We start from the raw sequence: 16,813 nt of genomic DNA on the forward strand, positions 1-16,813 counted from the left end.
CGTGGCCGAAAGATATATACTCGGCGAAGAAGAAGAAGAAGAAGAGGGTCCTCTTGATCCGCACCGGGCACGGACACAAGCAGGAAGAAAATACATGTCATATGCCATGTTATAGCAGCATTTTGCAATGCTTCTTGCCCTCGGAGGGGTTGAGCAAGAAGAACTGCAACCTACATGGCTACCTTCTTTTCTGATAGACAGACAGACAGACAGACACGAACGACTGCCCTCGCGGCCAAAAAGGGAGAAAAAAAAAGGTTTCCCCGCGAATACTCACAAGCGGATCCTGCAGCGGTGGAAGCTTACTTTGGCGTTAGGCCACTTAGATATCAAAGAGGTCCCTTTCTGAAACGTCCCCGTTGGGTTGTGTCAGGGTCGAGCGGTCGAATCGGCCGAACCGGCCGCTCGAGCGAAGGGGGGAAGTGGTGCCAGTATAATACGGGACTGCTGCCGGACGAACAGGAGCTCGACCAGGGGGGGCAGAGGAGAAGAAGGATGGTAAGCAAGAGTCTCTCTCTCTCTCTCTCTCTCTCTCCCAAGTGCAGGCAAGGATGAAGAACCGGCCCGTGGCCTGTGTACCCTGCTTCTCCAGCTTATTCTGCATTGCGACGGACATTGCACTACCACCGCACATTTTTTAAGGGGCGTGCTCTGGCAGAGGAGAGACTGTTGTCCCTAAATCAGGCTGCATGGGATTGGGGAACGGGAACGGGTCGTGTGATTGGACGGCCTGATGTACGATGTCTATTTGTAAGTGAGACCCTGGAACCTGGAAGCGTGATAGGCTATCTGAGACGAGTAGTAGTAGCCGCGGAAGAACCGGGACCCCCATGAGGAACAAGTAATGGCGAACTCTTGACAACGGGCACGGGTAGGGGTTCCGGATCCATGAGCATAAATCAAGGACACGGGCTGACTGTATCGAATCGAGGGTCTAGTGAATTAGACTTGGCACTCGCCCACGCGCTTCTCTTTGCCCCGACGGCCTTGGCATTTCCAGCCGGTCGAGGTGGGTTCGGCCGAGTGGGCATGGAGCGATTCTGGCCCGCGGTCGGCCGTTGTGCTGCCGACTCCGCCCTGCGACGGGCATAGTCGTGTCCTACATGCCACACACCTGTCGATTTTTGTCAGATTATAGCTTGCAGCAACTGACTCGGTCTCTGAATGAGCTGGCGCTTGCCATGCTGGCCGGTCGGATCCGCCGCGGTGCTGAGCCAGTCGTATGACGCCATGGCCATTGCCAGGCTTGATGTGGCAGGTCTTCCTCTTTTGGTCATCTCGCTCGCCAGCACAGCAGAGGCGCTGTGAGTCTCAGGCTGTGGGGCAGAGTCATGGCAGAGACGGTGCTGGCGTGAGCAGGACCGAGGGCAGTGCTGGCGACAGCCGCCAAGGCCTCGCAAGGCCAGTCCATACAGGCACGATGGAGCAGGGCTGACCGGGGCTGGCCAGGGACAGGGGACATGGGGCAGGGGACAAGGGGGATGGCTCGATCGAGTCTGTATTACTGCGTAGGTAAGCATGCATGCAGGTCACGATGGCCCAAGTATACGGCACTGCTGGGCGGACAGCGGGTTGCGCGTATGTGACAATGTCTCCGGCCCCATCGACTTGCTGATGGCGCGCGCACGCTGCAATCAAAGACATGCACAGCTCAAGTCGCGCGGCCCGCACGTTGTCCCGGCCGCGGCGCCGACCCTGCGAGGCGTCGGACTCTCGGTCTACTGCTAGTCTAGCGCCCTTGTCCTCCCTTCCCCCAACGACCCCTTCTCAATACCCGCGCCCACGGATAGGCTACAAGTTTTACGCATGTGGCTCCCGGGAACCAGGGTCAGCCACTGCGCAGGGAACATCCCATCTTCTTTCCTGGGCCCAAAAAGGTAAAACGTATCTTTCCTGCCACACAACTTGCTTTGTTGCCCTTCCCGGCGTCCGGCAGCCCTTGTCCCAGCGCTCTATTTCTGGCCATGAACCTGGAGACGGTCGCCTGGTTGCGCACGGCGGCTGTGCCAACGCTCCACCCCTTCCACCGGAGACCTCCCAGATCAGGGGTCCCAATATCCGGTCCCTCAACCGCAGCCTTGAACTGGCCCCCAGTATGGGCACCTCTCGCCCTGGGCAGGGGGTCTTTGCGGCCCATCTCCATCGTGGGTTAGTATATAGAAGAGCCCGCCCACAAGGTCAAGCCTGACCCTGCTTCCTGGCTGTCTATCCTGTCAGTGATCTGAACCAGTGCTTGACATTACGTACGACGTCCAAAGTCACTTCCCCAGTGCCAACAATTCCCACGCACAATGATGGCTCTGTCCACAGAGTTCAAGGTCATCATCGTCGGTGGCGGGCCTGTCGGTCTGCTGGCCGCCCATGCATTTTTCAAGGCCGGAATCGACTTTGTCGTCCTGGAGCGCAGAGACACAGTCAGGTCACACCAAGGCAGCAGCATCGCCATCGGTCCTTCAACAACCCGCCTGTTCGACCAGCTTGGTCTTTTTGACGCAACGCGCAGACTCAACCACAAGCTGGGGCGCCGGTGCGCCGTCACAGGCAAGGGCATGATGTTCAGCGACGTCGAGTTTTCCACGTGGCTGACGGAATTGTAGGTTGCATATGAGCTTGCCTGCCCGATCCGTAATCCCGCTGACCCTTGAGTACTCTCCCATAGCTTTGGCCATGAGCTCAACTTCATCCATCGCAGCGAGTTGCTCGACATGCTGTACACAACCTTGCCTGAGGAGGCCAAGGCTAAGGTCCTGACCAACAAGCGCATCTCTGACATCACTTCGGACGAAGCCAAGGCTGTCGTGACATGCGAGGACGACACAAGCTACCAAGGCAGCGTTGTTTTGGGTGCTGACGGCGTACACAGCCAGGTCCGTGAGTACATGCGGACACTTGCGCTCCAGCAAGATCCCAAGGCCAAGGTGGACGAGGAGAAGCCGTTTCTGTCGACGTATCGTTGCATGTTTGGCTATGGCCCGACGCCCGAGGGCCCCAAAGAGGCTGAACAGTGGGAGTGCCACACCAACGACAAGTGCACACAGCTTTTCGTCGGCCGCGACAAGACGTGGTTCTTTGTATACGAGAAGATGGCGAAGCCGACGCGAGAACGGACAACATACTCTGTCAAGGACAAAGAGCAGTATGCGGAGCGGCTGGGCGACCTGCTCCTGCATGAGAAGGTCCGCGTGCGCGACGTCTACAAGACGGCGCAGGAAACCATCCTCGTCGATCTCGAGGAGGGGACTGTAAAGAACTTTACCTGGGGCCGTCTCCTGCTCGCAGGCGACGCAGCGAACAAGCAGACACCCAATGCGGGTAACGGCTTCAACAACGGCGCGCAGGACATTGCCATGCTGGTCAACCTGTTGCACGGACTTGTCAGCCAACAGAACCGGGAGAAGAGTGAGGGTGTGAGCATGGCGGCACTGAGCAAAGCGCTTGGAGAGTACCAGGCGAAACGACGCAAGCTGGGCAAGGAACTCTTTGAGAGATCTGCGCTCATGACGCGCATGTCGACATTCGACAGCTGGGGGTTGAAGATGCTCGACCGCTACATTGTGCCCGGGCTCAAGCTCGACAGGTTCCTGTTTGAGAAGATGGTGGCGCCTATAGTGGCCGCGAGCGACATCTTCACCTTCCTGCCGGAGAACAACCTCAAGCAGGGCAAGTTCCCGTGGAAGAACACGTCGGCGGTCCAAGCCGCAGCGGCGTGAGGAGCAGCCGAGGGAGTCGCTGTCGATTCTTGTTCCCTAATGATGGGGAGCAGGGCAAACATTTGGAAGAACGAGTGAGCAGAGATTTTAGAGGCGTCTGATCCAATCTGCCTTCTATATGCTGGCCGTTGAGGGGGGCAGGAACGGGCGGAGCTGTCAGCTTACATGAAAGCACTCAAACGGAAGGAGCACGGACGGTAGGAAACATCTCAAGTCCACCTGCACCACCAACAACCGGACCCCACACAGTCACAGAGTCACACATGTACATGGATGGTGTACACACATACAGGCCCGGCGCGGCGGACTTCTTTTAGATATATATCCTGTGTTTTCGGAGCGTCCATTACAAACCAAACAATAAATAGAATAATCTCAATTAAGGGCATCATCTTCTGGTGCTGCACAAGCTGCGGCATAGTCTCTCAGAAGTGCGTACTTTAAGGGGCAGAAGTGTTAAGCAGTAGCTGCTTCTTCCATGTTGACGCGGAGCGATTTTGAAGCCCAGAAGCGTCCCTCGGGCACAAATTAGATACCGGGCCAGTGCGTGAAAGTAAAGGACTTACGGTGGAGCCTTGGAAGGAATTGTGACGCATTTAGTCAAGCATGACGGACGTATGAGAGAGACCCTGACAAGCATTGTGAGGCTAAGCTGAATTGTCTCTTGAGCTACGATCATGGAATATCAAGAACACCACGGTGACGAACATGGAAAGCCGCAGACTTTCACCCAGAGGCGGAACCAGGTCTCGGGAGTACCGGACTTAAATGCAGGAAGACCGAACCACGGAACTCCCCATGCAAGGTATGGAACCCAGTCTGGGGACTCAGGAGGGCCCGAGCTCGTGAAACATACCGAAACACGTGGTAGTTGTTATATCTTTGGTACCAGGCAGAGCTTAACCATAGAGATATTGACTTTGGGCAATGTGGTCCTGGAGAACCTTCCATTCAGCCTCAGAGATCTGCAATCACATTAAATAGCCCCTCTACGCCACCATCTTCTCTTTTTAAGGTTTCCCAATCTCCCGAAGCATTCTGGACCCTTTACACACTCAATCACCCCAAACGCGACGTATCACCATGCTCGGCCGCATTCTACTCACCGTTGATGCCGTGGGCCTCATACTCGGCGCCGCCATAGCCGACATGAGCGAGACGCACATGTACAACCCCAACTGGCGCCCTCATGCCAAGTACGTTTTTCTCCCTCCCTCCCCGCTCTCACCTTCAGACCAAGCCAGCGCAAAGAATCCTTGGCAACATGAAAGGCCCTTCTTTCTAACCTTTGCTCGCGAAAATGATAATAATAATAATAATAATAAAACAGATTCCATAATGCCCAGACGATCCAGCTCTCCGTGCTCCTCGGCCTCGTGACGCTCTACTACACCTGGCGGCCACGGCCACCTACGCCCCAGCAGCGTCGCGAATATACCAAGATCCGCGCGTTCGCGGGATCCGTGTACTGGCTCACGGGCCTGACGGCCCTCTTGTTCCCCGGCACGATGGGGCTCGATCCGGAGTTCGGAGGGCCCGGGTTCCCGCAGGGGGGATCTTTGTGGGATTCATGACTGCTGGGCTCTTGGGCACTTGGCTGGACGCGTGATAGGACGGGGTCCTTCTCGGAATGAAGAGAGCGAAAAGGTGCTTGGTAGACAGGGATGGGGAGGGGGGGCTTTGTGCAAAAGCGGTGACGCGATGTAAAGCTCACCATTGTGTAAGATAGAAATATGCACATGCCTGCAGAGGTACAGTAAGGTACTGTACAGGCTGGGGCGAATGACCCTTGGAAGCAATGTCCCGTGTTTTCAATAATCCGTGTCATCATGTCTTTAAATTTACCCCACCACGTCGGCAGAAGGGGCGCTGATAAGACTCGCGCAGAATTTAGCCAGGTACTTGGCAAGACCGTGTGAGACCACCGCTTCCAGATATATGCTCGTCCTGATCTTCGCGAGAAAGTTGAGGGTGCGGGACCCAACAGCCTGGGACAAGCACACCCAAGAAACGCCACCCGCATCCTCTGCCCTAATTGTGGAGAAAAGGTCAGCAGGGGACCGAGGCAGTGCATCGGCAGGGAGCTCGCGTATACGGAGATGAAGCTCGTCGCGGCGCTCGTGCTCAGGAAGTTTGATCTGCACGAGGCGTGGGATGAATGGGACAAGTCGAGGTAAAGTGTTTTTTGGTTTCTTCTCCCCCCTCCTCTCCTCCTCCTCAATTTCGTCCCTCGTTTGTCTTATTCCGGGGGCCTCGTCGCTGACGTGGGCTTACCCAAGCTATGTAGGATCACGGTACCCAATGTTGGAGATGACTGATTCTGGGCGCCGTGACAGCCTCCAAACGAATGGATAAATTGATCGAGTTGCCGATCTCCTCATTCTTCATATAAGATCTCGGGCTTCACGTAATTGTATCTTGTCACTTGTCATTTTTGCAGTTTGGACTTTCTGCGCCCAAATTCGTGATACGCTAACACGCTCGGTCACACTATCCTCGGATCGACAGACTATAATCGCGGAATTCCCACTGATCTTTCGGTAATCCCTTACTCGGCGGCAATTCATATGTCAAAAGTACATAAGAGACATGGCCCCAGCTACGACACTACACCGCGCCACACGCGGCTTGCAAAGCCTCAACCCCCCGCCAGTATCAGACAACACCGTCCGAGTTCGCATGGTCGACACCGAGTCGTCGCTATCCCTGCACGCGTACTCCTTTGTCGACCCGGTGATGCCGGGCCACGAGATCATGAGCATGCCCACGATGGCATTCCTCATCGAAAACGAGCGGCTCGGCAAGAAGGCCATGTTCGATCTCGGTATGCGCAAGGACTACTGGAACCTGCCGCCCGCCACGCGGCAGGCGATTCAGCGGGCTGTTCCGGGCTTGAGGAGCGACCGAGACACGACGGATATTCTAAATGATGGCGGGATAAGACTGGATGAGATCAGTACGCAGGGATTTCCCAATGCCGGCTTGCTGGTCGCAAGATTTGACTAACTCGTCCTCCAGACGACATCATCTGGTCGCATAGCCACTGCGACCACACTGGCTCGACCCATCTCTTCCCACACTCCACAAACCTTTGTTATGGTAGAGACACGGTTGGGTTTCCTCCATACCCCGAGTCGCCAACCTCGAACCTCAACGCAGATGCCTTTGAAGGTCGGAAGTGTCGCGCCATAGACTGCAATCAGCTAAAGATCGGGCCGTTTGATGCGCACGACTTCTACGGCGATGACTCACTGTACCTGCTCGACACACACCCGGGCACTGGCCTGGTCATCTCTGCGCGCTCGCCAGAACCACGCCTGATACTTTCGTGTTTCTGGGCGGAGACATCTGCCACTTCGCGGGGGAATTTCGTCCAACGCAGGAGATCCCTCTCCCAGACAGTATCCCTGAAACGGCCCTGTGTCGAGGAGGTGGCCGCAGACCAAGAGATGACTACCCGTCACCTTGTCCGTGTGCCATTTTCACCAACCATCACCCTCAAATTACACGAGCGGCGGAAGGCGACCCAACGGTCGACCCGCGGACGACGCCGTTCTACAAGCTCTCTACGCATGAGAAGTCTGCGTACGAAGAGCCGGGTGTCGCGACTGCCACGATGAAGGGCATGCAGGACTACTTTGACTCGGATGACCACGTGCTGGTGCTCTTGACCCACGATGCGATTCTGCCTGAAGTCTTGCCTACGATTAACGAGCGCCCAGCAGAGGATCTCAATGACTGGAAGGCCAGGGGATGGAAAGAACGTTGCCACTGGGGCTGGCTAGGTGAGCTGCCGCGCTACAACGACGACGGCTCTGTGCGTGGTCCTGGTCCGCGGGCGACCCCCATCGTGGAAGGCCTGTGCAAAGATGGGGAAAGGATAGAGTCGCTCGTTTGATCGTGAGCAGTGGTGGTGGACGGTGGTGGATGGGGTGCACGGGTGTACTCGAGAGCGATCCGTAGCCGAGTCCAAAACTCATTCTCAAAAGACTGTGTGAGCGAGCGTACTCTGATGCATGGCGATAACCTGCACCGCATCGGATGCCTGTGGTACAATCAGCATGCCAGCCAATTAAGGCTGCAGACGTTCAGCCGCGCAGAAGCAACCCGCCTTTCACATGCCAAACAAAGATGGCAATTTGGAAGGCAGTCACCATGCTTTTTCCGTCTCAGGTGCTGAGGTTGGCGGATGTGCCGGGAGACAGAATGACGTTTCCAAGGTTTCTTTGAAGTCTCGTGCCCACGGTCGTGGTCCCAGTCAGTATGAATGCCGTATGGTATTGTAGACGGAGGGTAGGATTCAGCTACTGTTAAATCAGCTGGAAAGGTGGTCGTGCCTGCCTATGACGGGCCTTTGCGTCGACATGCAGGGCTTATCTGATGCACTCCCATGCGCGAGGAGGAGCGATACCCAGTAGCCTCCCACTTCGAAACGTGGGGGGCTGATATCTATGGATCCAACGCAGAGCTGGCGGAGGCGAATTGGGCTGCACTGCGAAACCATGAACGCACTTTGACGAACTCTGTCCAGGCAGTTTCCGCCGTGCTGTTTCCCCTCCATCTACACAGATCCCCAGACGGCCCTCCCACACGGCTCCCTGGCTGGTGACCGACAACGACGACGACACTTGTACCACACCGAGTCAACGCAGGGCAAAGCGAGACCCTGCATCAGTCACAGAGGCCGCATCTGGGCTGCAAATACAACCACGAGACGGCTTCGCTATTCTCGGAGGGAGGACTCGAGATCCAAGGCACCGATCACTCACCTCCACGTACACGGCCTCGTCCGAGCCAGGACGCAACACCAAGATGCGGGGCGTGGTTGCCAATAGCGAGCGGCAGAGGCGAAGCCGGCATGCTTCAAGCTTCTCGAGGGTGAGTGAGATGATTTCCCTTCTCGTCTGCCGCGCGGCGCCGTTCCCGGCATCAGAAGCACTGCTGGCATGCGTCCCATCTGCGCATCCACCACCCCGTCCACACGCCTGCGCATAAAAGCACGGAACGCGAGCCGAGGTCGACGTTGCCGTGATGGCGTCTGCGAGCCCTGCTGCAATTCGTTCCACGTATCGGCCCACCACCCACATACCTTAGTCACGCGGCCCTTTTCCACGCAAATCAGACTGGCGGTGAACAGCATTTCAGACACATCCTCCAGAGCAGAGTCCGTTCTAGCCAGCGCGGCAGGCATAGCCGCGAGCCCCGGCATCGCCAGCCGTTTCTGCGCAACCCGATGCCAGAATGGGACGAGTTATTTTCGTGGAGGGATGGGCAAAAGGAGCGCGAGTGCCTCCTTTTAGCGTCCAGGGTCTTGCCTGCCTGGTCCGACGGTCTCCCCATCGATCAAGCCAGCAAGGGATCGCCAATCCTGGCTCTCGCTTGGCGACGGTTCAGCAGTTGGAGCGGCTTGTACAACCTGTGGTTAGTGGCCACATGCCGCACCAGGCCTTCGGTGGAACGGCTGTCCCACCCGCGGACTCGGATCTGCTGCCCAACGGCAGGAATGCGGCAGAGCCAGGACACGAGCTAGGCCACGTTCCGAAAAGCCTATTCCAGGAGTCCAGGGCCACGATCAAGTTGGTCGAGGGGTCCTTGGTGCCTGTAGTCTTTCCCTGACCCTGTCCTGTCTGTTCCTTTGCGACGTGCCGGCCACCAAGCCGTGTGCTGCTTGGCGGTGCATGCACCTGAGGCTGCGCGCGTGACCACCACTGGGCAAGAAAGAGACAAGCCGGAGCGGCTCCGGGGGAAAGGAGCCAGTCCGCCCAGCTCCGGGCCGGGAGAAAGCCGTGCCTAGGGCGGCGACAGGGCTGGCTGCTGTGTCTTGTGCTCGGTGCATCGCGCTCTGCGCCCGTCGATGGCGGGGCACCCCGCACTGGAAGACACAGCGACAGCTGCAGGTGGGCTGCGTGTCTGGCAGGGCCTGCCTCGCTCGCTGCAATTACCGCCGGCATCCCCCCCAGGGGTGCCCACCCTCCTTCTTCCCAGGCGCCACTTGCCCCGTTCCTGACTTTCCCGGTCGGGCGGCTTGGTGACGAAATCCCTTGGCCCCAAGGGCGAATGCGGCAGATGCAGAGCTTTTTACATCCCAGCTGTGCACTGAACAGGGCCCTCGCTGCACGGACGGAAAGGCCAGTGGCTACCAGAAGGTCCATCTTTCAGTCGTCTCGCTCCCTCTGACCCTCCAGGATATCCACTGCACTGTCATTGCTGGTCGTGCCAGCTACACCTGGGTATTCCCGCGCAAGGACCTTGATGCACCGCCAGAGGCTCCACTTGAGCAGCTAAACCTACGGCTCTGCCCATGACGGTTGCTGCATCCAGCACAGACTCCTACACACCTCTCTGACCGAATTCTCTGCTCGAGCGGATTCTTTCGAGCTTCCACCTCCCTTGCCAAACCAGATTCTCACACCACTACCTGTTCCTGTCCTCCCCGCCTTACTTTTTGCGCTTCTACATCGGGCTGTATCACTATCAATCACGCATCGGCGAATCGTGCAACACGTTGCACACCTTCTGCCAAGATGGCACCCCGACGAAACACCACTAACGGCCGCGGTGTCCAGGCCGAGGACACAAAGATCTGTGTCGTCATGGTCGGCCTCCCTGCGCGGGGAAAAAGCTATATTGCACAGAAAGGTATGCAACAATTCTGATGGGCTCTTCCTCCCTCGCCCTATCGAGAGCAGGCTCCTGACACTCTTTGGATGAACATAGCCCAGCGATACCTGCAATGGCTATCGATTGACGCCAAAGTGTTCAATGTTGGCAACTATCGCCGCACCAACGCGCCCCAGCCATCAGCCGACTTCTTCGACACCGGCAATGCGGAGGGCGAGCGTAGCCGGCGAGCCGCTGCCGAGGCAGCCATATCCGACATGATTGGGTGGTATCGGCAGGGCGGCACGGTGGGCATTCTGGATGCGACCAACTCAACCAAGGACAGGCGGAAATGGGTCTGGGACAAGTGCGCCGCCGAGGGCATCGAAGTTCTCTTTGTCGAGTCGAAATGCGACGACGAGGACCTCATCATGGCGAACGTCCGCGACGTTAAGACGACAAGCCCAGACTACGTCGGCCAGGACCCGGACGAGGCCATGCTCGACTTCCGGAACCGTATCAAGATGTACGAGAAGGTCTACAAGACCATCGACGGCGACGGCGACGAGAGCCACTACACATACCTCAAGATCCTCGATGTCGGCAGCCAGGTCGTCATCAACCGTATCCAGGACTACCTGCAGAGCCGCGTGGTGTACTATCTCATGAACCTGCACATTCGTCCGCGCTCCGTTTGGCTGTCCAGACACGGAGAGTCCATGTACAACCTTGACGGACGTATCGGCGGTGATGCGCAGTTGTCACCCAGAGGAGAGCAGTATGCACGGAAACTGCCTGAGCTTGTGCGCCAATCAGTAGGAGTAAGTTGACCACCGTCACCTGCTCAGTGGATGAGATGAATACTGACGTTCAATTCCCCGACAGGGCGACCGGCCACTCACGGTGTGGACATCGACACTGAAGCGCACAATCGCCACGGCGCGGTTCTTGCCGGACGACTACAACCAACTCCAATGGAAGGCGCTTGATGAGCTTGATGCTGGACTCTGCGACGGCATGACGTATCAGGAGATAAAAGACATATACCCCGAAGACTTTGTTGCGCGAGACGAAGACAAGTACAACTATCGGTATCGCGGAGGCGAGTCATATCGGGATGTTGTGATCCGACTGGAGCCTATCATCATGGAGCTGGAACGATCCGAGGACATCCTGATCGTGACCCACCAGGCGATCCTCCGCTGCATCTACGCATACTTCATGAAGAAGGATCACACCAAGAGCCCGTGGATGAACGTGCCGCTGCACTGTCTGATCAAGCTGACGCCTCGGGCTTATGGAACCGACGAGGAGCGTTACGTCGCAGACATTCCTGCAGTCAGCACCTGGCGCGGCAAGGGCAGTACAGCAAAGCACGAAGACCCTGTGGCCGCCGCCTAGGCGCAAAGCGCGTGGCTGGGGGAGAGCTTTACATAACTGATACAGGACATCAGCATTTTTGGCAGTTGTGGCGTTGGGACTTGGGACTTGGGATTTGGGCATTACATCAAATATGTATAACTGGGGCACCTGTAGTGCCTCCTGTATGCTTTCGGTGATTATGGCACGGAAAAGGACCAATTCATCTCATTTCTGGACTTTTGGCTGCCTTAGTCGAACAGGCGAATTGCGAGCTTGTGATGTTTCGTATTCTTTCGTGAAAGCTGGCCACATGCTACGGGGTATACTTCTTCAATGAAATTCATCACAAGCACAGGATGATAAGGATGTGCTCGCCCTTACAGTGACTCGTGATCATGGGTGGTAGACCTGCTCCAGATTGACTTTGTGCTGGCCGAGGCCTAAAAGTGGGGCGTCTGAGTACCCGCCAGCGCCCGTCTTATCGTGCCCCAACCCTGGACGATAAGAAAAAAAAGTTCCCAGCCCAACAGCAACCTTGGAATCGTGCAGCGCATCCAAGGGCAGAGTAGCCCACCTGCGCAGCAAGTAGCACAGCAAGAAGACCAGGTGCATCCTCCTTGCGCCGTTCGCACCACGACTGCACTTCAATCTTGTAGCAACACCAACAGGACTGCACTCACAGCACCGCAATCCCCCGTCACAAAGAAAGGCACCATGGACGCGGCAAAGCTCAGCAAGAAGCGGAAGTACAAGGACGGCTCGTCCAGCGCGAAGGCTGCCGCCGCCGCCCCAGCCAAGGCGACAGCACCCGTCCCCAAGTCGAAGAAGCTCAAGCGCGCGGAACCCGTGGTCGAGCCCGAGGAGTCTGACAGCGACGACGACGACGACGACGATGATGAGGAGGAGCAAGGGGAGGATGCCAGCGCCAGTGGATCCGACAACGACAACGAGGACGAGGCTGAGAACGAGCAGGATGGCGAGGATGCCGCCGAGCTGGACAGAAGAGTCGAGGCTGCGGACAAGGACGACGACGGTGAAGCAGACGCCGGCGCCGACCTGCCCGACGGCAGCGCCCTGACCCTGCCGCCGACGGCAGCCACCGACGCGCAGAACTTTGCAGACCTCAAGCTCTCGGACAAGTCGGCCAAGGCCATCGAGGAGATGGGCTTCACCAAGATGACCGAGATCCAGCGGCGTGCGGTGCCACCGGGTCTGGCGGGCAAGGATATCCTCGGCGCCGCCAAGACGGGCTCGGGCAAGACGCTCGCGTTCCTGATCCCAGCCGTCGAGATGCTGTGCTCACTGCGCTTCAAGCCGCGCAACGGCACCGGCGTGATTGTCGTCTCGCCCACGCGCGAGCTGGCGCTGCAGATCTTCGGCGTCGCCCGCGAGCTCATGGCGCACCACTCGCAGACGTACGGCATCGTGATTGGCGGCGCGAACCGCAAGGCCGAGGCCGACAAGCTGTCCAAGGGCGTCAACCTGATCATTGCCACGCCCGGTCGCCTGCTCGACCACCTGCAGAACACGCCGTTTGTCTTCAAGAACCTCAAGTCACTCATCATCGACGAGGCCGACCGGATCCTCGAGATTGGTTTCGAGGACGAGATGCGGCAGATCATCAAGATCCTGCCGTCGCAGGAGCGCCAGACCATGCTCTTCTCCGCCACACAGACGACCAAGGTCGAAGACCTCGCCAGGATATCGCTGCGGCCTGGCCCGCTATACATCAACGTCGATGAGGAGAAGCAGCACAGCACCGTCGAGGGTCTGGAGCAGGGATACGTCGTGTGCGAGGCCGACAAGCGGTTCCTGCTGCTCTTCTCGTTCCTGAAGCGCAACCTTAGCAAGAAGGTTATTGGTAGGTCATTCGTGCGCAAATGTCGTTTCTTGGTTAGCAGTACTGACCTCTCTTGTCCTCTCAGTCTTCTTCAGCAGTTGTGCCTGCGTTGACTACCACTCTGAGTTGCTCAACTACATTGACCTTCCTGTCCTCGCTCTGCACGGCAAGCAGAAGCAGCAGAAGCGGACAAACACCTTCTTCGAGTTTGTGAATGGTAAGTCCTGCGGAAACGTCCCACATCACCCGATACGGCCATCATCATACTGACAGCGGCATCTCCCTCTCTCCAGCCAAGCAAGGAATCCTCATCTGCACAGACGTCGCCGCGCGAGGTCTCGACATCCCCGCGGTCGACTGGATCGTGCAGTTCGACCCCCCGGACGATCCGCGCGACTACATCCACCGCGTGGGCCGGACGGCGCGTGGTTCTGGCAAGAAGGGCAAGTCGCTCATGTTCCTGCAGCCGTCGGAGGTCGGGTTCCTGTCGCACCTCAAGTCGGCGCGCGTGCCCGTCGTCGAGTTCGACTTCCCCGCCAAGAAGATCATCAACGTGCAGAGCCAGCTCGAGAAGCTCATCTCGCAGAACTACTACCTCAACAAGTCGGCCAAGGACGGCCTGCGGAGCTACCTGCACGCCTACGCCAGCCACTCCCTCCGCACCGTGTTCGACGTCAACAAGCTCGACCTCACCCGGGTCGCCAAGAGCTTCGGGTTCAGCACCCCGCCGCGGATCGACATCACCCTAGGCGCGGGGATGCACGGAAACAAGAATGGCGGTGGAAAGGGGGGCCAACAGGGGAGGAGGCCGTATGGCAGCCAGCCGCAGCAGCAGAGAAGCCGTGGGCAGCAGAGGAGGTAATGGTCCGTAAAGAAGTTGGGGAAGGAGTGTAGGGAGAGTTATGTGGTACAACGGAGGAGTGGGGAAGAGATGTGGACCAAAGCATTGGCGAGCATTGTACTTGTGGTTTTCAAACAAAGACGGACCAAAAATTGGCAGTAGAGACGTTATACAAAGCGATTGACTTACTTTCCGAAACATTCGGATTCGGACCGAACTTTTCTCAGCACCGAAAACGCGCAGGGCAGGCCTTTTCACTTCTGCTTTGAAAGTGTGATGACACTCCTTCAGTGGAATGGCCATGTGCCTGGACAGCTCACATAGAGAGGCAACCGCGCCATCACCGAACGCGAAGTTTCGTATTCTTTGACCACATTTGTTTCGTAACTTTGTCATTTGACTGTTCCTTAACCTCCCAGCGACTCCTTGGCCGGGGGCCTGAGTACTCGTCAACACTGACACATCCGGGAGCAGTGGAACTTACACGCCAGCCGGCTCCGCCCTCAAGGGTCCAGCCAACACTTACAGGGGCAACGCTCCTCAACAGCCCTAGACCTGGACTTGGATTGGCTTGACATACCAGAGTTTCACTTGAACAACACAAGAGATGCCGCCAAATCCAACATTGCTCGGCTATCGTTCGTTTGACAGTCTTCACAGCACGTTCAGGTTCCGTGTCCAAACCGTGGCCGAGATCTCGTGGTGCAATACAGTGACGGGTCAAGCGCAACACCTGGGGCACTGTGGTAAGCAGAACACGCATTCACTTACGCTACTTGCCGTAAGGTAGCATACGCGTGCCTTCTGCAGGACTGTTCATCGACCCACCCTTCCGCCCACGATTGCTCTACCTTCCACGAATTCGCAGGCTTTTATGCCCTCTGTTTCATCGTTCTTTCGTGCTGTCACATCAAGTGTCTCCCAAAGGTGCGATCGGGTCATGCATTCTCTACCTTATCTCCCACTACGCCTGTACTCCCCTCCACAACTGCCCTATTCCCCCCTAGAACTGCCACCTCCTGATCGTCCTTGAAATTGAGTTCATCGCAGAAACTTGGCCAGATCTCCAGGACCTCCTCGTTTCGGATCTGTGCCAACAGATCACAGCTCGAAGTCAATCCGACTTCCTCCTGGTACTGACTCCGACGCATGGCGCATTGCCAAGTCGTTCGCCCGGCTCTCCCCACGTTGCCTTTGATGATGCGTCGGCACCAGAAACCGCAATTGCAAAGTGGATTGTATTGCTTGATGCCACCCGGCTGCATCGCTTGCACGTATGGGTGGAGCGTCCCATGCCCCAGGCCTCTGGACCTTTGTTAACCTTGTGCCGCATCTCACGTCCACAGCTAGGACAAACAGGCGGTTGCTCCAGGTATTCCATCGCTCCTCAGGTTAACAGTGCCTTTCACCCCCTTTCTCTCTTTTTTCCCCCCGGTCCCTCTCCCGCTCTTCCTCACACACTCTCTCTGCTTCCACCTGTGGAAGCCCACTCCTTCAGGACCTTCCAGTTCTAACCTAGGCCTAGGTTGTAGTGGTATGTAGGGAGTGAAGAAAGGAAGGACGGATTCCCTGGGGCGGGACAAGCGTTGGTTCATAATGATATCCTGACCACAGCCACAAAAGATGCCCAAATCACGTGTCACACAATAAGGCAGCAACGAGTTCGGTGGATGGAATCCATTCGAAACCCATGGAACGCTTCCTATCGAGTGTGTGGGAGGTCTTTCACGCATGGGCAAGTTTTGGGCAACCAACATGTATGACTGTAACCTAGGACTTAAACCAGCGCCCAATCAAGCGTTGACACGCACGTCTCATGCTTAGAGCACTAAAGGGGGGCCAGATTCTACAGTTGATGGGCGACATAGACATGGATGTAAATCTAGTTCATCAAAGTGACATTATCAACATGTATGGTGGGTTTATGGTTATTCCGCACACGGCTTATTCATGGCTCCCTGGCAGATGTATGAGGACGCTAACATATGCTTGCGCCAGCGCAAGGACCCGCCGCGGTAGTCACCACGTTAGCGTCCGCATACGCTTCCGCTTAGGCGCGCTCCTCCCTTTTCCCGCAGACTACCACCACCACCTCGCGGCGACCCCAGAGATCGAAATGGCAGTCCTGTTTGGCATCTCCATGGAACTCCTCCTCGCCATAGCGTCCCATATCCTGGCCCCCAGGAACGAGAAAGGTGACTGGGACTCAGCTCGGACTTTCTCCTACATTGAAACAACACGGTGGGGGAGGTGAAGCCGTTTGATCATGTCTGGATTAAGGCTGTCCTCAAGGAGGGAGGGTGCATTGGCTTCGGGCGGCTCAGGTAAATGGTAAGTATGAGTTTACAAGTACCTAGACGTGTGTCTTGGACCACGACGAGCTCAGAGCTCTTCACGCTGACTGTGTCTGGGAATCCTCCAGCGCGTGCTTTAGTGTACGCTGGTGAGCTCTGGGAGCAA

At 57.0% G+C, this 16,813-nt stretch overlaps 6 protein-coding genes across 6 annotated transcripts; 5 read left to right on the top strand and 1 right to left on the bottom strand.

Moving 5' to 3' along the window:
• The first annotated feature begins 2,170 nt into the window (after positions 1-2,170).
• Positions 2,171-4,140, top strand: B0I36DRAFT_309847 (uncharacterized protein). The gene is made up of 2 exons (XM_046152188.1): positions 2,171-2,593; positions 2,660-4,140. The coding sequence occupies exons 1-2, from the start codon at positions 2,292-2,294 to the stop codon at positions 3,708-3,710; spliced, it is 1,353 nt and encodes a 450-aa protein (XP_046018119.1). The 5' UTR covers positions 2,171-2,291; the 3' UTR covers positions 3,711-4,140.
• Positions 4,141-4,793: 653 nt separating this feature from the next.
• On the top strand, positions 4,794-5,284 carry B0I36DRAFT_343865 (uncharacterized protein; the record flags this gene model as incomplete). Its single annotated transcript, XM_046156203.1, has 2 exons — positions 4,794-4,906; positions 5,041-5,284. 2 exons carry the CDS (start codon positions 4,794-4,796, stop codon positions 5,282-5,284), a joined length of 357 nt encoding a protein of 118 aa, XP_046018120.1.
• Positions 5,285-6,299: 1,015 nt separating this feature from the next.
• Positions 6,300-7,608, top strand: B0I36DRAFT_357419 (uncharacterized protein; the record flags this gene model as incomplete). The annotated part of the gene is made up of 3 exons (XM_046157798.1): positions 6,300-6,666; positions 6,729-6,997; positions 7,093-7,608. 3 exons carry the CDS (start codon positions 6,300-6,302, stop codon positions 7,606-7,608), a joined length of 1,152 nt encoding a protein of 383 aa, XP_046018121.1.
• Positions 7,609-9,009: 1,401 nt separating this feature from the next.
• Positions 9,010-10,351, bottom strand: B0I36DRAFT_5029 (uncharacterized protein). The gene has a single exon (XM_046162974.1). The coding sequence runs from the start codon at positions 9,860-9,862 to the stop codon at positions 9,101-9,103; it is 762 nt and encodes a 253-aa protein (XP_046018122.1). The 5' UTR covers positions 9,863-10,351; the 3' UTR covers positions 9,010-9,100.
• B0I36DRAFT_233359 (6-phosphofructo-2-kinase) lies at positions 10,235-11,711 on the top strand (the record flags this gene model as incomplete). The annotated part of the gene is made up of 3 exons (XM_046149227.1): positions 10,235-10,349; positions 10,428-11,131; positions 11,196-11,711. The coding sequence occupies 3 exons, from the start codon at positions 10,235-10,237 to the stop codon at positions 11,709-11,711; spliced, it is 1,335 nt and encodes a 444-aa protein (XP_046018123.1).
• A 675-nt stretch (positions 11,712-12,386) lies between these two features.
• B0I36DRAFT_234932 (P-loop containing nucleoside triphosphate hydrolase protein) lies at positions 12,387-14,374 on the top strand (the record flags this gene model as incomplete). The annotated part of the gene is made up of 3 exons (XM_046149360.1): positions 12,387-13,533; positions 13,598-13,729; positions 13,806-14,374. The coding sequence occupies 3 exons, from the start codon at positions 12,387-12,389 to the stop codon at positions 14,372-14,374; spliced, it is 1,848 nt and encodes a 615-aa protein (XP_046018124.1).
• Between the last annotated feature and the right edge of the window lie 2,439 nt (positions 14,375-16,813).

This window comes from Microdochium trichocladiopsis (assembly GCF_020744255.1).
Source record: "Microdochium trichocladiopsis strain MPI-CAGE-CH-0230 chromosome Unknown B0I36scaffold_1, whole genome shotgun sequence".
Taxonomy (NCBI): domain Eukaryota; kingdom Fungi; phylum Ascomycota; class Sordariomycetes; order Xylariales; family Microdochiaceae; genus Microdochium; species Microdochium trichocladiopsis.

Excerpts from the sequence above, each read along its gene's own strand:
- B0I36DRAFT_309847 (XM_046152188.1), top strand. The coding sequence starts at position 2,292 with ATGATGGCTCTGTCCACAGAGTTCAAGGTCATCATCGTCGGTGGCGGG. Across the intron at positions 2,594-2,659 it reads TCCACGTGGCTGACGGAATT|CTTTGGCCATGAGCTCAACT; the intron begins GTAGGTTGCATA and ends ACTCTCCCATAG.
- B0I36DRAFT_5029 (XM_046162974.1), bottom strand. The coding sequence starts at position 9,862 with ATGGACCTTCTGGTAGCCACTGGCCTTTCCGTCCGTGCAGCGAGGGCC.